This window comes from Vulpes vulpes, chromosome 2, assembly GCF_048418805.1.
Source record: "Vulpes vulpes isolate BD-2025 chromosome 2, VulVul3, whole genome shotgun sequence".
Classification (NCBI taxonomy): Eukaryota; Metazoa; Chordata; class Mammalia; order Carnivora; family Canidae; genus Vulpes; species Vulpes vulpes.
This window is the reverse complement of record NC_132781.1, coordinates 158,205,553-158,227,521: the sequence shown is the minus strand read 5'-3', so window position 1 is coordinate 158,227,521 and position 21,969 is coordinate 158,205,553. Positions and strand designations below refer to the sequence as shown.

Genomic DNA, 21,969 nt, shown 5'->3' with positions numbered 1-21,969 from the left:
GGAGAAGGAACAAAGAACATAAGGGAGGGAGAGAGAAAGGAAGAACACGTTTCAGTGAAAAATAATTTTATAGGTTTTTAAAACACAAAAATAAATATATTGATTGGCCCACAATTTTTAAATCTGGATAATCAAAAAGAAAAAGTCTTTCATGATAGCATTAGGAAAAAAAAAGAAAGACCAACATTACAAACTCAGTATAAACCCCTTCAGACCTTGTTCTATGCCTTTACCCACATTTTTAATAACGATAGGATTAGATCTGCCATACTATTCTGTAACCTACTTTCTTTTTTTTTAAGATTTTTTATTTATTTATACATGAGAGACAGAGAGAGAGAGAGAGGCAGAGACACAGGCAGAGAGAGAAGCAGGCTCACACAGGGAGCCCAATGTGGGACTCGATCCTGGGTCTCCAGGATCATGCCCTGGGCTGCAGGCGGCCCTAAACCATTGAGCCACCCAGGCTGCCCTGTAACCTACTTTCTAACACAACAGCCTGTCATAAGCATACTTTCATGTCAGTAAGTATTAATCGGCAACATAACTCTAATGGCTGCCTAATATTTCAATACACGGATAAATTGGGACCTATTGAACTAAATCCCTATAGTTGGGCATGTCAGTTGCTTCCATATTTTTCTATTCAGTCATCTTTGTAGCAAAGGCTCCACACCCATCCTCAGTGATTCCCCTGGGATGAATCCTTAGTCTTGTTGGCTCAAAAGACATATACCCATTTCAAGACTTTTGATACATGCCATTACCCCAAGCATGGCTGTTAGAAGAACATCTTCATGAATCAAGAACAGAACATCCGACATCCGAGGGGAAATCTGTCTTTGCTGCAGTGACATCCATCCAGAGTCCTTGGCCAGTTGGGTTCCACAGTGCTGATCCAGGAGGAAGGGAGTCTGAAGCTCACATGGGGCACATGATTTCCTCAAAGTACTGTAGGGATTTAGTGCCACAGGCAGGCCACAACTTGAGTCTCAAGATTTCTAGTATAACGGTCTTACCTCTACACCTCTTGCCTTGCTCATCAGAAAAAGACACCTCATTTGTGCTGAGCAATCAGTGCTTGACGTGTTACCTTTTCCAGGGGTGTTTATATTTTTAATGAGGAGCAAAGAAAGGACAGTGGCAAGTAAGCACACCATGAGCAGCATTTAGGGTATTCGTAGGGTGCTACTGGGCAGAATCATGCCAAATGAGTGGCCATCCATTCTTCCTGTGCATGGGACAGAGATGAAGTTGGGAACATGGGTCAATCCAGTGAGACCCAACCAAGATCTAGGGAAGCAAAGGACTCATCCTCCAGGGGGTTTACAGGTTGACTCCATATGGTGATTCTAGGGACTATATTCCCTGTCTACGGCCCTTCCCTGCAGGAGAGTGTGGCCATGGCCTGTGATAACATCCAGAGAATGCGTGCTGACATGGGTGGCACCAACATCCTTTCCCCACTCAAGTGGATCATCCGGCAGCCAGTGCACCGAGGCCACCCACGGCTTCTCTTCCTGATCACAGATGGTGCCGTCAACAACACCGGCAAGGTGCTAGAACTGGTGCGAAACCATGCCTTCTCCACCAGGTGGGCACAGGCTGAAGGTCTAGGGCTTTGGTTATCCTGGGCTGCCGTGGGCTGCCCTGGGCTGGGGTGCCAGAAGTGGGGCATCCTGGAAAATGCCAGAAGGAAAGGAGAGACCTCCAATCCTGCAGTGCTTTGCTTCGAGGGTGGCGCAGCTGACTTCAAAATTTGCCTTCTTCCCTCAAAGTTCAGATGGGATGAGATAACCACACCTCTGCATTTAGCTCCCAAAGGACAGCCTAGGTGGAGGAAGTACTTCCTGCTGCTTTGAGTCAGTCCTGGGGTGGGAGTTTACGGGCTATTGTGAAGGTGAGTGTCCACTGATGGCCCTCTTCCTTCTCCTTCACCTTCTGCCAGATGTTAGGATCAGCTCTGAGATAGCTCTGCTGAATCATGCTCTGTCCTTTTCCCCACCAAAAGGACAAGGACGGCACAGAGGATGGAAAGTAGCAGTCTCTCTCCTCCCCTTCCTCCAGGTGCTATAGCTTTGGAATTGGACCCAACGTCTGCCACAGACTGGTGAGAGGGCTGGCAACTGTGTCCAAGGGCAGTGCTGAGTTTCTGGTGGAGGGGGAACGGCTACAACCGAAGGTAGGCAAAAGGGCCTCAGTCTCTTCTGGTGCTGGTGTCTCAGAGGCCCCAACTGGTCATACAGCAACTCAGTGGTAGAGTTGGGATTTCATTTCACCCAAGGATTTCATTCTCACATCCCAGTGAGAATCAGAGAGGTGGAGGCCACATCAGGCAAGTCCTGGGGCTAGTACAGGACCCTAGACAGCCACTGGATCACATGCTCCATCCATTCGCTGGGCAGGATTGGGGTTTCTGAAAGAGTCACTGCCTCTGTGGATAGAGTTCTGTTTGGGGTCATTTCTGGCTATATAACTGATGATGACAAATGGTGGCTCAGAAACATCTAAAGAACCCAGAAAAAAAGGAGATTATAGTCATCTCTCCATTTTATGCATAGTTGGTACAAATAACCCAATTCTTTAAAAATCCTTGTGTCAGTCCAGATCCTCCTGGAATCAGACACAGAGCTGGATTTAAGAAGTTCATAACTACAGGGACACCTGAGTGGCTCAGCGGTTGAGCGTCTGCCTTTGGCTCAAGACGTGATCCCAGAGTCCCAGGATCGAGTCCCACATTGGGCTTCCTACATGGAGCCTGCTTCTCCTTCTGCCTATATCTCTGCCTCTCTGTCTGTGTATCTCATGAATAAATAAATAAACCCTTAAAAAAATGTTCATAACTACAAGAGGTTCCCTGGGGGATAATGTCTGTGAAAGAGAAAAGAGGAAGAAGCAGGAAGGAGAACTCTTCAGCCCCTAATGTACATGCAGGCTTATGAAAGGAAAGGAGGGAAGCAGGATTTGCAGGGAGAGCTTCAGACTGCAAGTCTGGCAAGGTTTCAGCCAACCCAACAGGGATCTCTGGGGCAAAGAGTACCCATTAGGTAGGCAGATTGGGCTAAAATGCCAGGTGCTATCGCTGCCATGCTCAGTCATTGCCTGGGGGCTTCCAGAGAGAGGTGTAGTCTTGACTGGAAAGCTGGAGCTTTGCATCTAGAGACTATCACCTAACTGCGTTGCTTGCCGCAAAAGGTCACACAGTCTTCCTCCAAAGGAAGATCTGGAAGACCTTTACGGCTGCCACAATCTCCAAATCATTTTTCTCATATAATTAATCTCATGTAACCTCCAAATCAACTTCGCAGTATGTTTGAAGAAATCAGCTAGGTGATGCTAAACCCCAGCTATCAGGTATTAAACACCTATCACAGGGCAGCTACTTCAGATCTCAGCTAATCCTCCCAACTACATTGAGAGTTGAAAATTACTAACTCACTTTACCAGGAAAGGAAATTGAGGTCCAGGAAGGCAACTTAACTTGCTCAAGATCACTATCCAGTCCATGCTTTGACACAACTTTGTGTGCCCCCGGACTAAACACAACCCTACTTTGGGTCTTGGGTTTTCCATTATAAAATGCTAAGCTTTTTAGAGAAGCAAGATCTGCTCCAATTCTGACATTCTAGTAGTCTAAAGAGCTCAGAGGCATGTTCACTGCTGGACAAGCCACTCCAAGGCCTACTTTTCTCTGCTCACACCCCCTACAGGAAAGCTCACACCCATGCTCATACTCCCATGGTCTTTGTGTTTCTCATCTGAGCATGCCCCTGTTCACACATGCCACCAACCTGTGTTCTGACCCCACCCAACAGATGATCAAATCCCTGAAGAAGGCCATGGCCCCAGTCCTGAGTGATGTAACTGTGGAGTGGGTCTTCCCTGAGACCACCGAGGTCCTGATCTCGCCTGTCAGCACCAGCTCCCTCTTCCCTGGAGAGCGGCTGGTGGGATATGGCATTGTGTGTGATGCCTCCTTATACATCTCCCATCACAGATCTGTAAGTATCTCAGACATTCCCGAACAGTAGGGCTCCACAAACTTGCCCACAAAGCCATCCTCAGCTGGAAACACTATTAATTGCTAGGAATTAATTGGATCTAGGTTTACAGTTATGGGGGGTATGGTTGCCAGGCCATGGGCATGTGGTCACGGTGGCACTGCTTGGATAAATGCTGTCATCACAATATGTGGTTCTTAAGATCACCTACAGCAGGAAAATTAGGGGAATGTGTTTAAAATGCAGAGCCCAAGGGACACCTGGGTAGCTCAGTGTGTTAAGCGGGCAACTCTTGATTTTGGCTCAGGCCTCAATCTCAATACTGAGTAGGGCTCTGCGTTCAGCAGGGAGTCTGCCCCAGGATTCTCTCTCTCTCTCCCTCTGCCCCTCTCCCAGCTTGCTCTTTCTCTCTCTCTCTCTCTCTCTCTCTCTCTCTCTCTCTCTCAAATAAATAAATAAACCTTTTTAAAAAATAAAAATAGGGACACCTGGGTGGCTTAGTGGTGTGGCTCCGGCGTGATCCCGGAGTCCCAGGATCGAGTCCCACGTCAGGCTTCCGCAGGGAGCCTGCTTCTCCCTCACCTATGTCTCTGCCTCTCTCTCTGTGTCTCTCATGAATAAATAAATAAAATCTTTTAAAAATGAAAAAATATATAAAATAAAATGCAAAGTCACTGAGCTCTTCTGAAATTAATAATACCTGTATGTTAATTAACTTAGAGTAAATAAAGTAAATTAAATTTAAAAAATAATTTAAAAAAATAAACGCAGAGCCTAAGCTCCAATCCTGGTCTACTGAATAAAGTCCTTGAGGGTAAGGCCCAGGAACCTGTATTTTACATAATCTCCCCAAAGTGATTTTGATAAACAATTCGGTTTAGAACAACTGCACTCAGTTTTGTTTCCTCAAACACTCTATTCGGGTCACGTCTCCTCAGATGAATTTGTGTTTTATTTACATGGATAATTCTCTTGTATGTGGTGACAGGAGTGAGATAAAAGTGAGGAACTTCTCAAAGGAATGTGGAATTCATGCTAAAATGTGGGAGATTGCCTGAGATTTCCATCCTTCCTCTTTAGTGAGAGTCTCTACTTCTGCTTGAAGGATTTGTCATCTTGTTTTATTTTTAAGCAGGGGTCACAAACTCATTGCCTAGAGAGATTGGGCAGGTATAAAATGAATGAGATGGACTTCTAAAAATAAAAGGGGAAAATGCCATGAGAGATAGCAGTTGTCACAGAATCCATAGACAGGCCATAAGAGCAGTAAGGAATATGGCCAACGGGATAGCACACACCCATCTAAACTGAGTGGCCCCTACGCAGCTCTAACAAACTTTCCATGCAGGAATGTGGGCTCTGTGTTACATGTGTTTTCAATCTTGCAGGAGATGTCAGAATTTTGTGTGATATTTCCAGATTTTAGAATATTATGGAGTCTTCTAAGAATCATGGTCAGGGTAATGGTTAATGTGTTATGGAGAATGGGGCATTCAAACGCAGGGAGAAGATGCTAAACAGAATGTTAGTCAGTCTTTGAATAATCTAGACCCTTCCCGGGGGTCTGAGAGGCAGCAGATCATCAACAGACCCTACCACTGGAAGGAATCAGCAAATAAATGCCTTCTCCTTTCCTTACCCATGAGACTGGCAAAATTTTCTCCTGCTACTAGCAAAGCTGTTGGGGAAGGGTACCCTTGCATATTGTGGTGTAAATATGACTTGCCCCCCTGGAAAGCAATCCAGAAATAACTAATGGAATTAGAAAGACATGACTTTTCAGCCCAGAAATCCCTCCTCAGAATCTAACACAGAGAAATAAAAGTGATGTAATGGATTTATGTCCAAAGATTCACTGTAGCAATTTTTTTATGGTGCAAAAATAAATAGCCACAACGCAAATGCTTAAAAATAAGGAGTGGTTGAATGTTGTTCAGTCAAAAGTTAAAAAGAAGAGTTGATATGCAGGATTTCCAAGATGTTTTAAGTGCGAAATTCAAGATACTGATAAATGCAAGTAATATAGTCCAGCTCTTGTAAAATAAAAATTACCCAAAGCCCTTATGTTTTATATATATGTTTATATCATGGAGAACGGAATGGAAGGAACAGATGGTTCATTTTGTTAATTTTGGTTACCTATTTGGAGACATAACGGCATTTAGAATTACATTAAAATTTTTTTAAATAAAGAAGATAATTAAAAATATAAACAATATAAATGTTATGAAGTCAGCTCCATTCACCGTCTCTTAAACAGAAGTCTGTCTAAATTACTCAAGCGAGCAGAAAGCCTTCCTGTTAGTCCAGATCCTCAAAGGTGGAATGTCCACCACCTCCTGTCACACCCCTGGCTGCCCTGCAGATGTTCTATCTGACACCCAGCCCCACTCCCAGCTCTCTTTTGTCTCCCTCCCTCCAGGACAAGAGGAGACGATACAGCATGCTGCACTCTCAGGGGTCCAGCAGCTCCGTTTTCTACCACTCCCAGGATGAGGGGCCCAGCCCAGACGGCAGAAACTGTACCAAGAGCATGGGGGAACACTTCAACCTGAGGCAGCCCAAAGATGCCCAGCCATCCACCAGAGACTCCACCACTAATCCTGGTTAGTCCACTGCTCCTTGTGCTTCGCTCTATCTTCCAAGGAGGCCAGGCTTGCTACATTTTACTGAGCACTTACTATGTGCTAAACACTTTATACAATCTCACGGAATAGTTAGCAAAGGTAGAGATGGGTCCTAGTCTACCTATTTTACAGGTGATGAAACTGAGGCTGGGAGACTAAGCTATTTGGCTAAGCTCACAAAACTTGAAAGAGAGAGGGTACAGACAGGTCTAAAGCAGTTTGCATCTAGAGCCTGCTAATAATTTCCATTCGGAGGGCACATATTGATCATCTTTTAAGGCTGAGTACTGAACACAGTGTAGGAAGCAAAGATGACCCAAACACGGGCTCTTGTCCTTCAGAAGCTTTCTGCCTAGTGGAAGAGATACAACTGGCCCTAACTCTGAAGCAGAGTGACAGGGGCCACGGGAAAGTTTAATAAGCTACAGGGTCCCAGGGAAAGACACATTGGTAGAAGATATCAACAGAGACACAATGAGGGCACCGATTCTCAGAATAGGAAGGAGAGAGGAGATTCCAGGCAACAGAAACTGGCTGAGCAAAGATGTACAAAGGTGACCCCTAGAAAACACACACACAATTGATTATCTGGTATGTTTGGAGCACATAGTACATGGAAAAAATTCTGTATGTTGGCAAATTGAACACCAATAAAAAATAAATTTATTATTTAAAAAAAAAAAGAAAAAGGAGCACATAGTACATTGAAAAAGAAAGACAGTAGTTGGGCAGGTGGATTAGGTAAGGCTTGGAACCCCAGGTGAGGTGAGACACCTACAGATATTTCAGCGGGCAAGCAGTGGGATGATGCAAGAAGTTTCCAAGCAGGAAAGGAGCATGCAGGCCCCTCCCTCTTTCCCCACTGTTCTCTACCCTGATGGCTCCCCTGTCACCACCCTACCCAGGTCTAGACTTCTCCCAGCGACGACGGGCATATAGCACCAACCAGATCACCAACCACAAGCCCTCCCCAAGGGCCCCCACAGCCAGTGATCCCACAGTGCCTGCCAGGAGATACCCACTTCGGAAAGCCAAGCTGCAGGACCTCACCAACCAGACCAGCACAGATGCCCCGTGGTGGCAGATTGATTTGCAGGTACCTAAGAAGAGCAGGTTGGAGCTGGGGGAGACCATAGATGGGGAGAGAACTGTGTCCTGCTTTGGCCACAAGGATGGAGCCTGTCTACTACTAACACCACAAAATGAGCGTCTTCCTCCTCATTTTTCTAGATCTTCATCTGCGTGACCCCCTTTCTAATAATGGTACCTAGTGGTCAGTGACATCACCCATTCTCTGTACACCACACTTCCCAGCTGGCAAAGAGCATCCTCAGCTACACTCATTTGATTTTACAGCACTCTGGGAGAGGCAGGAGTGGGGAGCTGGCCACCCCCACTCTGTATAGATGTGGAAACTGAGGGCCAGAAAGGTAAAGTGGCTTATCCAGGGTCACACAGCCAGTCAGGGGATTGCAACCGAAGACCCTGTGCCTGCAAAGCCCTCGCTTCCCTCCTCCCTCACACTGCACTTTCTCTAAATCCCAAGGGTTGTACATTCACTCCAGGCAGAGATCATCTCAGAGTTAGAGCCAGAACAGGACCAGTCACCCACTGTTCAACTAGACCAGAGTTTCTCAGCCTCAGCACTATTGACAGTTCTTTGTGGTAGGGGCTGTCCTGAGTATTTGTAGAATGTTCGGCCGCATTCCTGGCCTACATCAACCATGATAACCAGAACTGCCTGCATTCACTACCAAATTCCCCTGGGGAAGAGGGCAAGATCACCAGATGGAGAAACACTGCCTTAAACCAAATCGGAGGTTGTTATTATCTGCATACCTTCTCCCATTTTTTTAAGAATGGGCTTCATGTAGCTTTGTCATTGTAAGTCAGGGTTTCATAAAAACAGCCTTTCACTCTCCCACTCCCACCCACCACCACCATCCCTCCCCACCTCTCCTAAGCTCTTACACTCCCAAAGGGCGGAGATATTGCCACCTTGTCCCCAGGCCCCTCTCTGTGCTTAGCCAGGGATCACTTGATGCAGTTGGAAGACACTGACCATAGAGTCAGGTGGGCTCTGCTCCTCAAACATGTTGCTTACCCTCTCTGAGCCCCAACTTCCCCATCTCTGAAATAGGGAGAGTAGTTTGTAGAGCTGATTGAGCTAACTGTCATCAGCAGATATTGATCGGGAGCCAATGTGAGTGGAAGGCTTGCAGGCAAAGGCTGATAGGAGGTGAAAGGCCTGGTGCAGGACCTGGTAGATACAGCAGGTGTCCTTTAAATGCAACTCTACTTGGTGAGAGCTCTGGGCAGCTTAGCATCTGTTCTCTCCTGCTTGCTTCTGGCCCATCTTTGCTCATGTCTCCCTGATCCCCTGCTCAGCTTCTCCAGTCTGATTCTCCCCAACACACTTGTACAGATGCACACACATGCAATGCACGCACACACATGTATACCCTCCCTGCAGCCTCTGGCTGGGTGAAGGCCTGAATCTTAGAGTAATCTGTTGCCATGGAAACTAGCAGCATCTGTTTCTCAGTGTGGTGGTGATGGTGGGGCAGGGGTGAGGGGAATCCCAGTCTCTGATGGGAGACAGGGATTAAGGATCCCTTGGGATGCAGCAGCCTTGGCTGGGTACCAACTCCTACAGAGGCAGTCCTACCAATGACTAGTCCCTTTCTTCTCCCACACCCTTGTACCATCTCTGGGGCTTCAGGCCCAGAGGAGACAGGAAGGAGGACCCCAGCCCCTGCCCTAAAGGAGCCCCCATCTAATGGAGATGCACAATCCTCTTCCCAGTAAATACTTGATAGAGTTGAGAAGGCCTTGATGCTTAACTGTCAACCTGAAAACCTAAGAGGCACTTTTTCTGTTTCACCTTGCAAGTACCTTTGTCCGGCCCATCCCCTCCCCCTACCAAGCATATGTGTTCCTGGAAGCACAATATTCATTTTTAATTAGTTTAATATTCTTTAATTACAGAAGTAATACATAGAGTTTGCAATGAAAACCCTCAAACAGTTCAGGCAGGTATAAAGTAAAAATATACCCCTTCCCTTGCCCAAACCCACTGATTTTCAGTGTTTCCTTCCAGAAATACTACAAACACACACACACATGCAACATACATATATGCTTTGAATAATCACAATACAAATCTCCAATTCTATCCAATTATTATTAGATATCTCCAAAATCCAAAAGCAAATCTCCAATGTACTCTTTTAATGTCATTTTAATTCATTTTTTTGGCATACAGCAAAATTCCTCTTTCTGGTGAACAGTTCTGTGGGTCTTGACAAACGCAGAGTCATGTAGCTATCTCCACAATCAAAATGCAGAATGGTTGCAATTTACTTTTTAAAAATATGTTTGATCTTGGACATCTTCCCACAGTGATATGAAGAAATCTGCCTCTTTCATTTCAGTGTTTGTTGTGTGGCATTCCGTTGCGTGGATCTACCCTAACTTATTTGTCAACCCCTACTGGGGTGCATTTTGAAAGTGTCCAGATATTCAATTTTACAAACAATGCTGCAACAAATCGACAATATGTGCACATAGATATTTGCATGCTTGTGCATTTCCCCAGAACTTCTAAAAATGGAATCACTAGGTCAAAGGAACTTGTACACATTTAGTGTTTATAGCAGATTGCTAAAGTGTCCTCCTACAGGTGTGCATCAGGTCACACTCCCATCAACAGTCCATGAGACAGATCCTGTCTCCCCACTGGCCACAATGGGTGTCAGCAAACGTATAAATATTTGCCAATCTGGAAGATGGAAAAAAAATCATATAACTTACTTTAGAGCAATGCTCACGAGAAAGAACATTTATTCATACTTTTATGAATTTTATTTATTGGATACTTTTTCTGTGAGTCAACTATAGATGCCCTGAACTCAAAGTTTACCTCTGCCCCCCTATCCCAGTGATTTGTAAGAGCTTTTTCTTGAAAATGATCTTTGTCATGCATGTTGCAGATGTATTTCCCAGTTTATTCCTTGCCTTTTGGTGTTTTTTGTACCAGCACAAGAATAGACAGATTAAACCCACGACACAGAAGAGAAGGTCCAGAAATAAAACCAATGTACATGAGAGCCTTGATAGGATAAAGGTAGGGAATCAATAAACCCTAAAAACTCAATAAATGACTCATATTTAATAAATGGTGTTGAGATCTGTACTACTCAGAAAAATCAAGGAAAAGGTTCCTATTTCTTTATACCAAAATAAATTTCATGTGAATCAAAGATTTAGGCAAACAAAAATAAATCAAAAAAATTCTAGAATTTTTTTTTGAGTGGGAAAGACCTTTTAAGCATGACATATGAGAAGACATAAGGAAAAGGCTGATAATTTTAGCCTCCTCCCAACATACAAAGTTTTCAACTTTATGACAGAAAAGTGGGTTTAGAATATTATCCATGGTATGTGATTTTTCCATGGTTTGGACTTTATCCATGCTTCGGGATTATTTGTGTTGATGTTTCTCAGGGGTAGTGGACAGTAGTTTATGTGTCCTGGGGTACTTTAGAAGGACTTGGGGTGCCCAGGAAAAGTGCTGTGGCTAGGGGTGCAGGGAAGGGGACAGCCACCAGGAGCTCAGCCTCCTCCCTTCCTTCCTACACTCCTAGCCCTTGTTGAACAGTGGTCCGGATCTGAGCCAGGGCCCCAAACTCCGGGGCCCAGGGGCCCGCAGGCCCTCTCTGCTGCCCCAAGGCTGCCAGCCCAGCCTGGCCTCCAACCAAGAGACCCACACCTGGAGCCCCATGAAAGAGCTGGATCTTGGGTCTAACCTGAAGCCTGCCTCAGACAGCCGTAGCCCCGGGGACCTGGGTAAGTGCCCACAGAGTCTAGGGCCTGACTGGGGACAAGGAGGAAATCTCCCCTGTAGCCCAGCTTCAGATGATAGGACGGAGGGCAAAGGCCTTCATCTGGGCCCCTGGTGGGGATGGAGAGGCTGTTGCTCATCCCTGCCAGAGAACTTCACCAATCCCACTTTTCCCTCCTCAATCTGGCCCTTGGGCTGGCTGTGAGGCTCCCAGATGTCCCCGTGGCTGCACTCTTCCCTGCCCAAGTGTCCCCACCCCACCCTATCTGGCCACCAGGTACTGGATTCCTGGGGGGTGGGTCTGCCCCATTTGGGGGACAGGTGCATAGCATCCAGTTGCCCTAGGGAAGGATTCCTGTGTTCCTTGAGGTGGAGGGTGGGGGTAAGAAGACTGTATTTGCTTGGGATGTCTGCGCCCTAGGGAGGAACAACGTCCCTGGGGGTTGGCCCTCTGTGCCCCAGCTCAGAGCACGGCCTGGCTGTCCCTCCGCCCGCAGAGCCGTCCCACCACCCTTCCACTTACGAGATGGAGACGTCCTCGGACTGGGAGCCCCCGGCCGGGGCTGAGTCCGAGGAGCCCATTAACCCCGGCAGGCCGCCCACCCCAGGCCCGGTGCTGGGCAAGGCCGTGGTCAAGGGCTTGCGCGACAGCCAACGTTTGCAGTGGGAAGTGACCTTTGAGTTGGGGCCCCCCGGCCCGGAGCGGGGAGGGGCACACGACGCCGACCTGTGGAGCGAGACCTTCCACCACCTGGCGGCCCGCGCTATCATCCGGGACTTTGAGCAGCTGGCGGAGCGCGAGGGCGAGATCGAGCAAGGTGAGCTCCCTGGCCTGCCTGCCAGCATCTTCCCGACCGCCTCCCGGAGCCCCTCCCCACAGCCCCGCCCCCGGCCCATCCCACTCCTCCCTGGGCTCCGCCCCCTCCTCACAGCCCCGCCCTAGGCCCATCCCACTCCTCCCCTGGGCCCCGCCGCCCCTCACAGCCCCGCCCTAGGCCCATCCCACTCCTCCCCTGGGCCCGCCCCCTCCTCACAGCCCCGCTCCCGCCCCATCCCACTCCTCCCTTGGCCCCGCCCCCTCATCGCAGCCCCGCCCCCGCCCCATCCCACTCCTTCCCTGGGCCCCGCCCCCTCCTCACAGCCCCGCCCCCGCCCCATCCCACTCCTTCCCTGGGCCCCGCCCCCTCCTCACAGCCCCGCCCCCGCCCCATCCCACTCCTCCCCTGGGCCCCGCCCCCTCCTCACAGCCCCGCCCCCGCCCCATCCCACTCCTCCCTTGGCCCCGCCCCCTCATCGCAGCCCCGCCCCCGCCCCATCCCACTCCTCCCTTGGCCCCGCCCCCTCCTCACAGCCCCGCCCTAGGCCCCGTCCCACTACCCCCCACCACGTCCCTCCCTTCTCCCCGCCCCGGGGTCCGGTCCCACCTCCCGCCGAGCCAAAGGCCCCATCCCCCTCCAGGCCCCCCACCTGTGATCTCTCCTCCCCTGGCTTCAGCAACTTCCTCCTTCCCACAGCCTTGCCATTGTCTAGTGCTCCACCTCTCCTCTCCCACCGCTGCCTCCTGGTGCCTCCCCTCTGCGCACCTCCCACCTCCCCCGTACACACACACACACACACACACACACACACACACACACTCCAGGGCTCCATCCCTTCCTTGATCAGCCGCCAGCCCCCAGCCGCCTCCCGCGCCAGCCCTGAGCTCCTCCAGCGCTCCCACCCCGACCGGGATCCGGTGATCTGTCCTCTCCTCTTGTTCCTTTTTCCCCTCTGCTGCTGTCCCGCATTCCTCCTCACTTCCCTGGGCTTCTCTTTACAGCGCCCCTTTAGAGCTCCAGAGAGAGAACAATGGGGCCGGCCCTAATCCCAGGGGACCTGCTCCCCGGGGACCACACCTTCTTAGGAACCCACTAGACCCAGTTGGTCCACGCACTCATCAACACCATTTATCGATTTTGGATCATTTGGGGCCAGGATCGAGGCTGAACGGTGCAGTGACCATCACAATTCCCACCCTAACTTATGACGCGGACTAGCGGGGAAGCTGACACGAATCAAATAACCATACACACAATCCATTGAGTGCATTTGTCCTAAGTGCTGTTAAATACAGGGGTCCAAGGGGCACGTGGATGGCTCAGTAGGTTAGCGTGTGCCTTCAGCTTATGTCACGATCCCAGTGGCCTCCCTGCTCTGCCGAGAACGGGCTTCTCCCTCTCCCTCTCCCTCTGCTGCTCCGTCTACTTGTGCATTTTCTCTGTGTGTCAAATAAATAAGTAAATGATCTTTTTAAAAATACAGGGATCCAAGAAATCCTATAACATTGGGGGCAAACTTTCTTTTCCTAAGACAGTGACTCCTGAGATCACGATGGTGCACACTTGGAAAATAGATTGGTATAGGTATAAATAGAGACAACTATTTGTCCTAACTTTGTGCTATGTTTATATAATAACATATTGCTTATATTTTACGTTATTTGTACTTCTGTATAATACATAATTTTTTTTTCAATGAGCACCTCACCTTACAGTTTACAAAGCCCTTGTACCTCCTTCTCCTCCTTGGCTCCTCACACAGCCCTCTGTAGGCAGTGAACCACAGAGACTGCTCACCTGTTCTGAGGGAAGAGCTTGGGCTTTGGGGTCAGATCATCCTAAGTTCTGATCCCAGGACCATTACTAACTTTGTGTGACCCTGTGTTCTCCACTCTCCCTCTCAGGTTTTCAATCTTCTCTGCAAGATTGTCCCAGTGGGCCAGACCAGTGGTCCCCACTCAGCCAGGGGACCTGTGAAATCCTACAGCAGTGTTTTCTTTTTTTTTTTTTAAACATTTTATTTATTTTTAGAGACACAGAGAGAGAGATGCAGAGACACAGGCAGAGGGAGAAGTAGGCTCCATGCAGGGAGCCTGATGTGGGACTCGATCCAGGGTCTCCAGGATCATTCCCCAGGCTGAAGGCAGCGCTAAGCCACTGAGCCACTTGGGCTGCCCTGCAGCAATGTTTCTATCAGATAGCTGCAAAATGAAAATAGAGAATACATAGAGGTGACATAGAGGTTTTGGGGTTTTTTTTAAATTTTATTTTTAAGTAATCTCTACACCCAATGTGGGGCTCAAACTCACAACCTCAAGACCAAAGGCAGCATGCTCCACTGACTGAGCCACCAGGGGCCCCTAGAGGATGTTTTTCATAACACTCAAGTTACTTAAGGGGTGTAACTGTCTTTTTGTCCTAGATGTCTTAGCTCATTTATATTAAAATATTCTTATTTTAGGGGCAACTGGGTGGCTCAGTCAGTTAAGCAGTTAAGCATCTGCCTTCAGCTCAGGTCATGATCTCAGAGTCCCAGGGTCAAGACCCCTGTCAGGCTTCTTGCTCAGCCTATGGTCTGCTTCTCCCTCTCCCTCTGCTCCTTCCTCCCACCCTCCACTAGGGCTCTCTCTCTTTCTCTCACTCTCGCTGTCACTCTCTCTTATAAATAAATAAATAAATAAAGTAAAACGTCCTTATCTTATGAAGTGATGATGGAGGTTAATAATCTTGGGGGCAGGGGCTGAGGTCCTTAATTGGCAAGTGGGCAAACCCCTTGATCTTAAGGGCTTTTATGTAATCTCAAAGATGGGGACTACTGGTCTAGCCCTTCTTTCCACTTGCACAACTTCTGTGTCAGCGAGGCCCTACACTGACCCCCAGCTCCTCCCTCCCCAGGGTCCAGCCGCCGCTACCAGGTAAACGCTGTGCACACCAGCAAAGCCTGCAACGTCATCAGCAAGTATACAGCCTTCGTGCCTGTGGACATGAGCAAGAGCCGGTACCTGCCCACCGTGGTGGGGTACCCCAACTCTGGTAAGGCAGATAGGCACTTTTGAGGGCCAAATGGCTCCCCCTACCTTGGCTGGCAGAGGGGAACTGGGACACAAAGGAGCATAGACCCGCAGAGAAGGGTACAAGGAATGGCTTAGAAGCAAAAAGGCCTCTGGCCGATGATTCCGTCCCCATAGGGTGCTAGGTACATGAATCCCCATCCTGCAGCTCTGCAGAAGGCAATGAAAAGGGACTCCACCCCCCTTTTCCCCACCAAATGAATGTGACTTTATTGTATTTTTTCAATTGGGACAACGTGTGTGTCCTCTGTAGGAAATTCCAAAATACAGAAAGACATAAAATAAATAAAAGTGCCTGGAATTGGCAGGCATCCAGAAAGGAGCACAAATCACCTCCTTGGTGGGACCATCCTTCCAGACTTCTCTCTATGAATATCTACATGTCGAGAAATCAAAAGACAGATCATTTTTCATGGATTGGATTATACCAATATGTGCTATGTTTTACAACCCAGGGGTGTGGAAAAGATCTTTCCGTGAAGGTCAAGGTCTACCAACACCTTAATAGCTGCGGTGTTTTCTGATTTCACCGTCCATGAGACCGTGTTCCAAAGCACTTTATCTCTATCAAATGACTTAATCCCCAAAACGGCTCTGCAAAGTGGATGCTATCATTACCCCCATTTTACAGATGGGAAGATAGAGGCGGAGGGGAGGTAAGTTACTTGCCCAAGGTCACCCAGCAGTGAGAGGCAGAGCCAGGCCTTGAATCCCGGGGCCTCCCTCCGGAGTCTGTGCCCCCCCCCACCCCCGTTCTTCCCACTGCCTCTCAGGGTTTATCCGAACCAATTCCACCAGCCTCCCTGTCACTAGACCTTGAATTTATTCTCCCTTTTGATTATTGTAAACTATGGTGCAAAGAACATGGTTATGCCCCTGTCTGCTTACGTCCTAGGGGTTAATTAACTCTCAGAAGCAAAATTGCCTACCAAAAGGCCCGCTCATTTACAGTTGGCAAATATTTTGCCAAAAGGGCCCTGCCCCAGAGGTGGTTCCCAGGGTCTGCTTTCACCAACACTGCAGGCTGCTGGTCTTTCCAAACGCTGCCGGGCTTGTAGGCAAGGAAAGACTCTCCCTTTGGAGAACGTTTCAAGGTTTTTGGGGCGATACTTTTCCTAGGTGCAGAAACTAGAAGTACTTTTTCTTTCCTGAATTACATATTGCCATATCCTCTGCAGCTCCTTTTTTTTTTCTTTCCTTTTTGTTTTTTTAGCAGACCTCCTAAAAGAATGGTTGAAAACAAAATGTGCCTCTCCTCCGTCCTCCTGTCTCCCTCCTCCCCCTGCTGTTTTTATCTGTGGAACCAAAATAATCAACGACCCGTTCCCTCTGCGGGTTGCTTTCATTTCAGGCTCTGGCCAGCAGCCCAGACTGTTGCTCCACTGGGCATTCTCATTCACTGGGCTTTGTCATCCCGAATGACATTCAGGATGTTTCTTTCTCCCGGCCCATCTCCCACCACCCTCCTTGTGTCTATAGCCCACAGCCTGGAAGGGTCAGGCCTATGTCTTAACCTAAGTTCCACAGCTCCGTAAGACCCAGATCAGTACTTCCTAAAGTGTGTTCCAGGAAACCCGAACCCTAGTTCCATGTCCTGCGCACAGCCATTCAGCACAAAACTAGGACGTCCCAGCTTAGGAGATACGTTTAGGAACCACTGGGTTAAATGAAGCGCAACACTTTTCTTGATTGCGGAACTTGTCAGAGCCTTTAGTATGTTAGTATACATCAGGAGGCTCAGAGAACCCACCGGAGTTTGCAGCTTCTTCCAAACTTACCTCTCCTTAGAACTCTTCGTTTGCTTTTTTTTTTTTTAAGGAATAGTTTACATACCAGTGTTCTCCAAGAGTCGGGTTCCCCAAAACACACTTGAGGGTGCCAGAGCTTCATCTCTCTTTATCCATCCCCTCCCCCGTTGGTGAGGCCCTAGGACTTCAGGGACCTGCCCTGTGGGAGGGGACCTCAGTCTCTGAGACCACAAACTAGAAGAGAAGGAAAATGGGATGTTCCCGAGAAAACCAGCCTTTTAACTAACTAGAAAACACTGCTGCTTCCTGAGCATTATCTCAGGTACAGCAATAGCATGTACTTATCTTCATTTTCCAGATGAGGGAACTGAGGCACAGAGTGGCTAGCACCCCATCCAGCTCCTAAGAGATGGGGATGAGCCCCAGGTCTTTGGGGCTCCAAAGCTCATGGTCGCACCTCATACGAAGTCGTTCTGCCTCTGGACAAGTGACCGACTGCAGGCAGACTCCTTCCTGCCAGCCCTGGCGGAGGGACAAAGGACTGACACGACTGTACCCATCTGACCCCTCCTCCTTGTCCTCCTGAAGGTGCTGCGTGGCGGATGGTCAACTCTCAGGTCCTGACCCACCAGTGGAGGGGCCCCGCTGCTGGCTTCGGACGGTCTCAGACCCTGCTTGGGGAAGACTCTGCAGCGGGAGATGGCAAATTCCAGAACCTCTGTAAGAGCTGCCTCGGGCGTGTTCTGAAGTCTGGGCCCCGGGTGGTGTCCAAGGCCCCCTAGAAGCCAGGCTCTGAGTCTGCACTCCGGGCCCTTGCAGGGCCAGGGCGAGGCCAGGCCTCCTGGGCTCTCTCTGAGGCTCAGCATGGCCCAAAAATGCCACCGTTAGCGCAGCCTTGCGGAGAGAGCTGCCTGCCGGGAGGGAGCCCGCGCCCCCACACCCTCCCTCCGCCTCTCCGCGTTCAAAGTCTGCCAACCCCAGGGGCTGTTCCCTGACTCGGATCTCTTGAGTCCTCCCCAGCACCGAATGCCAGGAAACCTAATAAACAAGGGGAAAATCGAGGAGCAAAGAGGCAGTTCCATCTGCTTGGGTCCCACCATCTGCTTCTCTCAGGATTCCCAAAGCTTCCTTTCTGCCTTTGCCTGATTTCATTGTGCTTATAGCTTGGGTCCTGAGGCCTCCAGGATTGGACCCTTTTGTGGCCTGGCACTCATTCTCGGGATAGCTTTAACCCTCTGTGTCCTGAATGTGTGCGTGCCTTTAGGTCCCACCAAAGACAGCCTAACTGCTGCACCAGTCCTAACCCCTCCCTTCGTGCCCTCTCATGTTCTGCGAGGGCCTCTTGCCTTCTTCTGCGCTTGGGAAAGACATGAGAAGTCCCACCTGGCCACTAGGCCAGACACCCAGCTCATAATTTTTTACTTGAGGGGGCCTTGAAAGTTCTCATAGACATCGATGGGGTAAAGAAGTGTGTGAGGGGTAGAAGAATGTGTAAGTCCAGAATTTTAAAGCGCAGCCACTTCTTTGGTCCCTCAGAGCCTCCCAGACTGAGGCAGGGAAGGGAGCTGCTGGAACCCCTGAGCCAAGCTGGGCTTCCAGTCTGGAAGAAATTTCTGTCTCCCTTTTCATTTCTGCATGGCTCAGTTCTCGGTGGCCCACGGCTTCCATCAAAATCACAAATCCCAATGTTTTTAAAGATTGATTTATTTATTTTCAGGGTAGGGAGGGGCAGAAGGAGAGAATGAGAATCCTGAGCAGACTCCCCACTAAGCCAGAGTCTCATCCCACGACTCTGAGATCATGACCGGACCCAAAACCAACAGTCAGACCCTTAACCAACTGAGTCACCCAAGCTCCCCAAATCCTTTCTTTTCAACTGACCTCTGATTCACACCCAAGTGTGTGTGATTTCTAAACTCTTATTCTATCCCAAGCCTTTTCGGTCCCCAAGGATGATAAGAGCTAACACGTCCTGCGGGTTTTCTCTGTCCCGGGCGCTGTTCCAATCATCCGTGACTCCTCACAACCGTCTGACACAGTGGATGAGGAAAGCGAGGCCCAGAGAGGTGTTAAGTGACTTAACTCACTTACGCAGTAGAGCCAAGACCTGAACCCGGGCCGTGCCTGGCTCCAGAGCCCATGAGGTTCACTACTGGCCTCCCGGCTGCCTCAGTGGCTCTGCGTTCAGTCCCTAATTCGCGGTGGCCCTGCGCCCCAGCCCCCGGCGACAAACAGAGCTTCTGGGCCGTCACAGAGCCACTGACAGTCTTCCGGGGGAGACGAAGGCTTCGATCAACATTTGCGCAGGAAGCCTTTTCCATATTTTGCACTCTTCCCTTGTGGAATATTGCCCATCAGGGCCCAGCCCCGGAAGTGATAATCGTGAGGATGATCACCCCGATTCTGCACGTTGAACAAACCATGTGCAGTTAGTTTGCTCAGAGCCCTCTGACACGTCGGTGCCGTGTTACGGCGGCTCCCGGAGAGCTGGCACGAGCCCCTCAGTGAGGCTGATGCCTGCCTCTCCCCGCACCCTCAGGCCCCTGACCTGCTCCCACGTCCCTGCTGGCTCTGCAGCTCTGGGCCTTGGGGAGCACTGACATCGGGCCAGGCACTAAGTACTCTGTGTGCATGATCTCCCCTAACCCTACAACGACACTGTGAGAGACCTACTCGTATCCCCGGTTTGCAATCTAAACTTATAAAGGGGGTCACTTTCCCGGGGTCACACAGCCGCTGGTGGATGGGGGAGTCGGGATTCGAACCCAGGCCTACCTGACTCTTCTGGTGGAGCCATGGCGTTCAATCTTTGGCAGATGAAGGCCCTCGTAAGCAGGGGTGCAAACCCCGACCTCGCTCTCGCAGCCCGCCCCCCAGCTCATATGAACTCGGACCCTCCCTCTCTTTGGGGGAACAAGAAGAAAGAAAGGGAGGGCCGGGGAGCTCGGGCCTCACTGGCTTCGTGTGCCGTAGATGTGGAGGAAAGCCCCACGGCACCCTTTGGCGAGACCACGTCCCCGGGCCGCGACAAGTACGCTGCTCCTGAAGGTGAGTGGGCAGGCGGCCGACTCCGTCCTTCACTGAGATGGTGGCGGTGATCCTCCTTGGGCCAGGAGAGAGTCTTAGCCCAACAGAGTCCTCAGTGGTTCATTTATTCCTCAGAACATCCTTCTGTGAGATTCATAAGGTATCCTTAATCTAAAGACGTGGAAACTGAGACTCAGAGAGGTGAAGTGACTTGCCCAAGGTCACACAGCAAGTTAGTGACAATCAGACCTCCCGACTCCCAGCTGAGGGCCCTTACACCACCTCACCCTGCTTCAAGCCTCCAGCAAGCGATGTGCCAGGGAAGGAAACTCATTGTCCCCGCTCAGGGATGAGGGGGGCTGATGTGAAGCTGTCATCACCCCCACGGGCAGCCTTCCAGAAGACCCAGCGGCCGCCAGCCAAGGAAACTTGGAGGCCTGTTTCTTACACATGGGCAGACAGTTCACCCTTCCCCACAGCACAGGTCAAAGCAGCCCCGCAGCCTCACGGTTAGCTCCGACCCTAGGGATGTAGGCAGGCCCCTGCCCCTCTCGGGGTCTCTGTTTCCCCGCTGGGCGGAGAGCAGTGGGACAGCGTCATTGTCAGGCCCCAACTGTCATTCTGTGGCTCTCCAGGTCCCCTGCGCAGTCTGGCCACCAATACCCTTTCTTCCTTGAAGGCCTCGGAGACTCTCTTTGGATCCAGGTACGTGGGCTCCCCACCCGAGGCAGGCTCTACCACCACCTGCTTTCCAGGAGTGATCCCTGTAACTTACTGAATGACTCGGGACATGCAAGCCTCCCCACCTTCCCGGGCCTCAGTTTCCCCAACTGTCAAACGAGGTTGGAGGAAGCCATCTGTCACAGGCCTTCTGGCCCTGACTTTCAGAGGCGGCCGAGTGTGTGCCGGGGGGAATGGGATAAGCAGGGACGCCCACGGGGGCAGCTGTGGCCACTTTTCCCCGGTTCCACCCACACAGGCTCAATCTGAACAAGTCTCGGCTGCTGAGTCGAGCAGCCAAGGGCTTCCTGAGCAAGCCCCTAACCAAGGCTCCGGAGTCAACCCCGGGGAGCCAGAGCTTTGACTACGTCCCACTGGTGAGTGCCCCAGACCCCAGGCCTCAGCCCCCAACACTCTCCAAGGGACCTTCCCATGAGCCTCCTGCCCACCCCTCCCCCTTCGCAAAGGGAAGAAGATCTAGACCTTCCTGCCCACGTAGCCAGCAGGGCAAGGGCCCAGGCCCAAGAGTGTTGCTAGAAGCCTGCGCCAGCATCACGAATATTCTTTGCAATCTGCTATCTTTGCTTTAAAAATCCACAGGAATTTTGCATTCTACTCTACCATCTATGTGTGTTTATTTTCCAATACATAAAAATAAGCCTTGAAATAGCTCACAAGTGAGTAAAATTAACACCCCGGGGACATGCACCATGTTTAGCAGGTGGCTCCGCAGACACCCCAGCATGCTGTGGCAGGGTGAGAAGCCTAGGTCTGGAGTGGGTGTCTCTGAACTGAAGAGCAAGCAGGCCTGGCCCCACCACATATGAGGCCCAGCAGGGCTTGGGGATCAGCGGGTACTGGGAGAGGTGTGAGCTGCATGACACAGCCCCAGTCCCTGTGCGCCCAAGGCATGGTGTCACTTTGAATTTCCAGATATCTTGGGCAGCAGAGCACTGTGCCTGAATTAAGTATTTGCTGAGCCAGGCACAGTGCTAGACCCTGGGAGACAACTGTGAACTGGATGAACAGTCCCCGAGCTCATGGCACCAAGTGTCCAGTGGGGCCATGGCCGAGGAAGCAGGCAATCCTGATCCTTGGGCACTGTGAGAGCAGA

At 50.2% G+C, this 21,969-nt stretch overlaps 1 protein-coding gene across 6 annotated transcripts in view; it reads left to right on the top strand.

Annotated features, from left to right (window-relative positions):
* VWA5B1 (von Willebrand factor A domain containing 5B1) overlaps nt 1-21,969 on the top strand; it is a 64,345-nt gene that overhangs the window by 36,076 nt on the left and 6,300 nt on the right. For all 6 annotated transcript variants that reach the window (XM_072750981.1, XM_026012062.2, XM_026012060.2 and 3 more), the window contains 12 exons: nt 1,392-1,594; nt 2,068-2,182; nt 3,816-4,001; nt 6,424-6,607; nt 7,534-7,724; nt 11,275-11,476; nt 11,969-12,289; nt 15,185-15,322; nt 17,697-17,828; nt 20,082-20,156; nt 20,771-20,840; nt 21,115-21,232. In XM_072750981.1, coding sequence (XP_072607082.1) covers nt 1,392-1,594; nt 2,068-2,182; nt 3,816-4,001; nt 6,424-6,607; nt 7,534-7,724; nt 11,275-11,476; nt 11,969-12,289; nt 15,185-15,322; nt 17,697-17,828; nt 20,082-20,156; nt 20,771-20,840; nt 21,115-21,232 — 1,935 coding nt within the window. The remainder of the gene's footprint in view (nt 1-1,391; nt 1,595-2,067; nt 2,183-3,815; nt 4,002-6,423; nt 6,608-7,533; nt 7,725-11,274; nt 11,477-11,968; nt 12,290-15,184; nt 15,323-17,696; nt 17,829-20,081; nt 20,157-20,770; nt 20,841-21,114; nt 21,233-21,969) is intronic.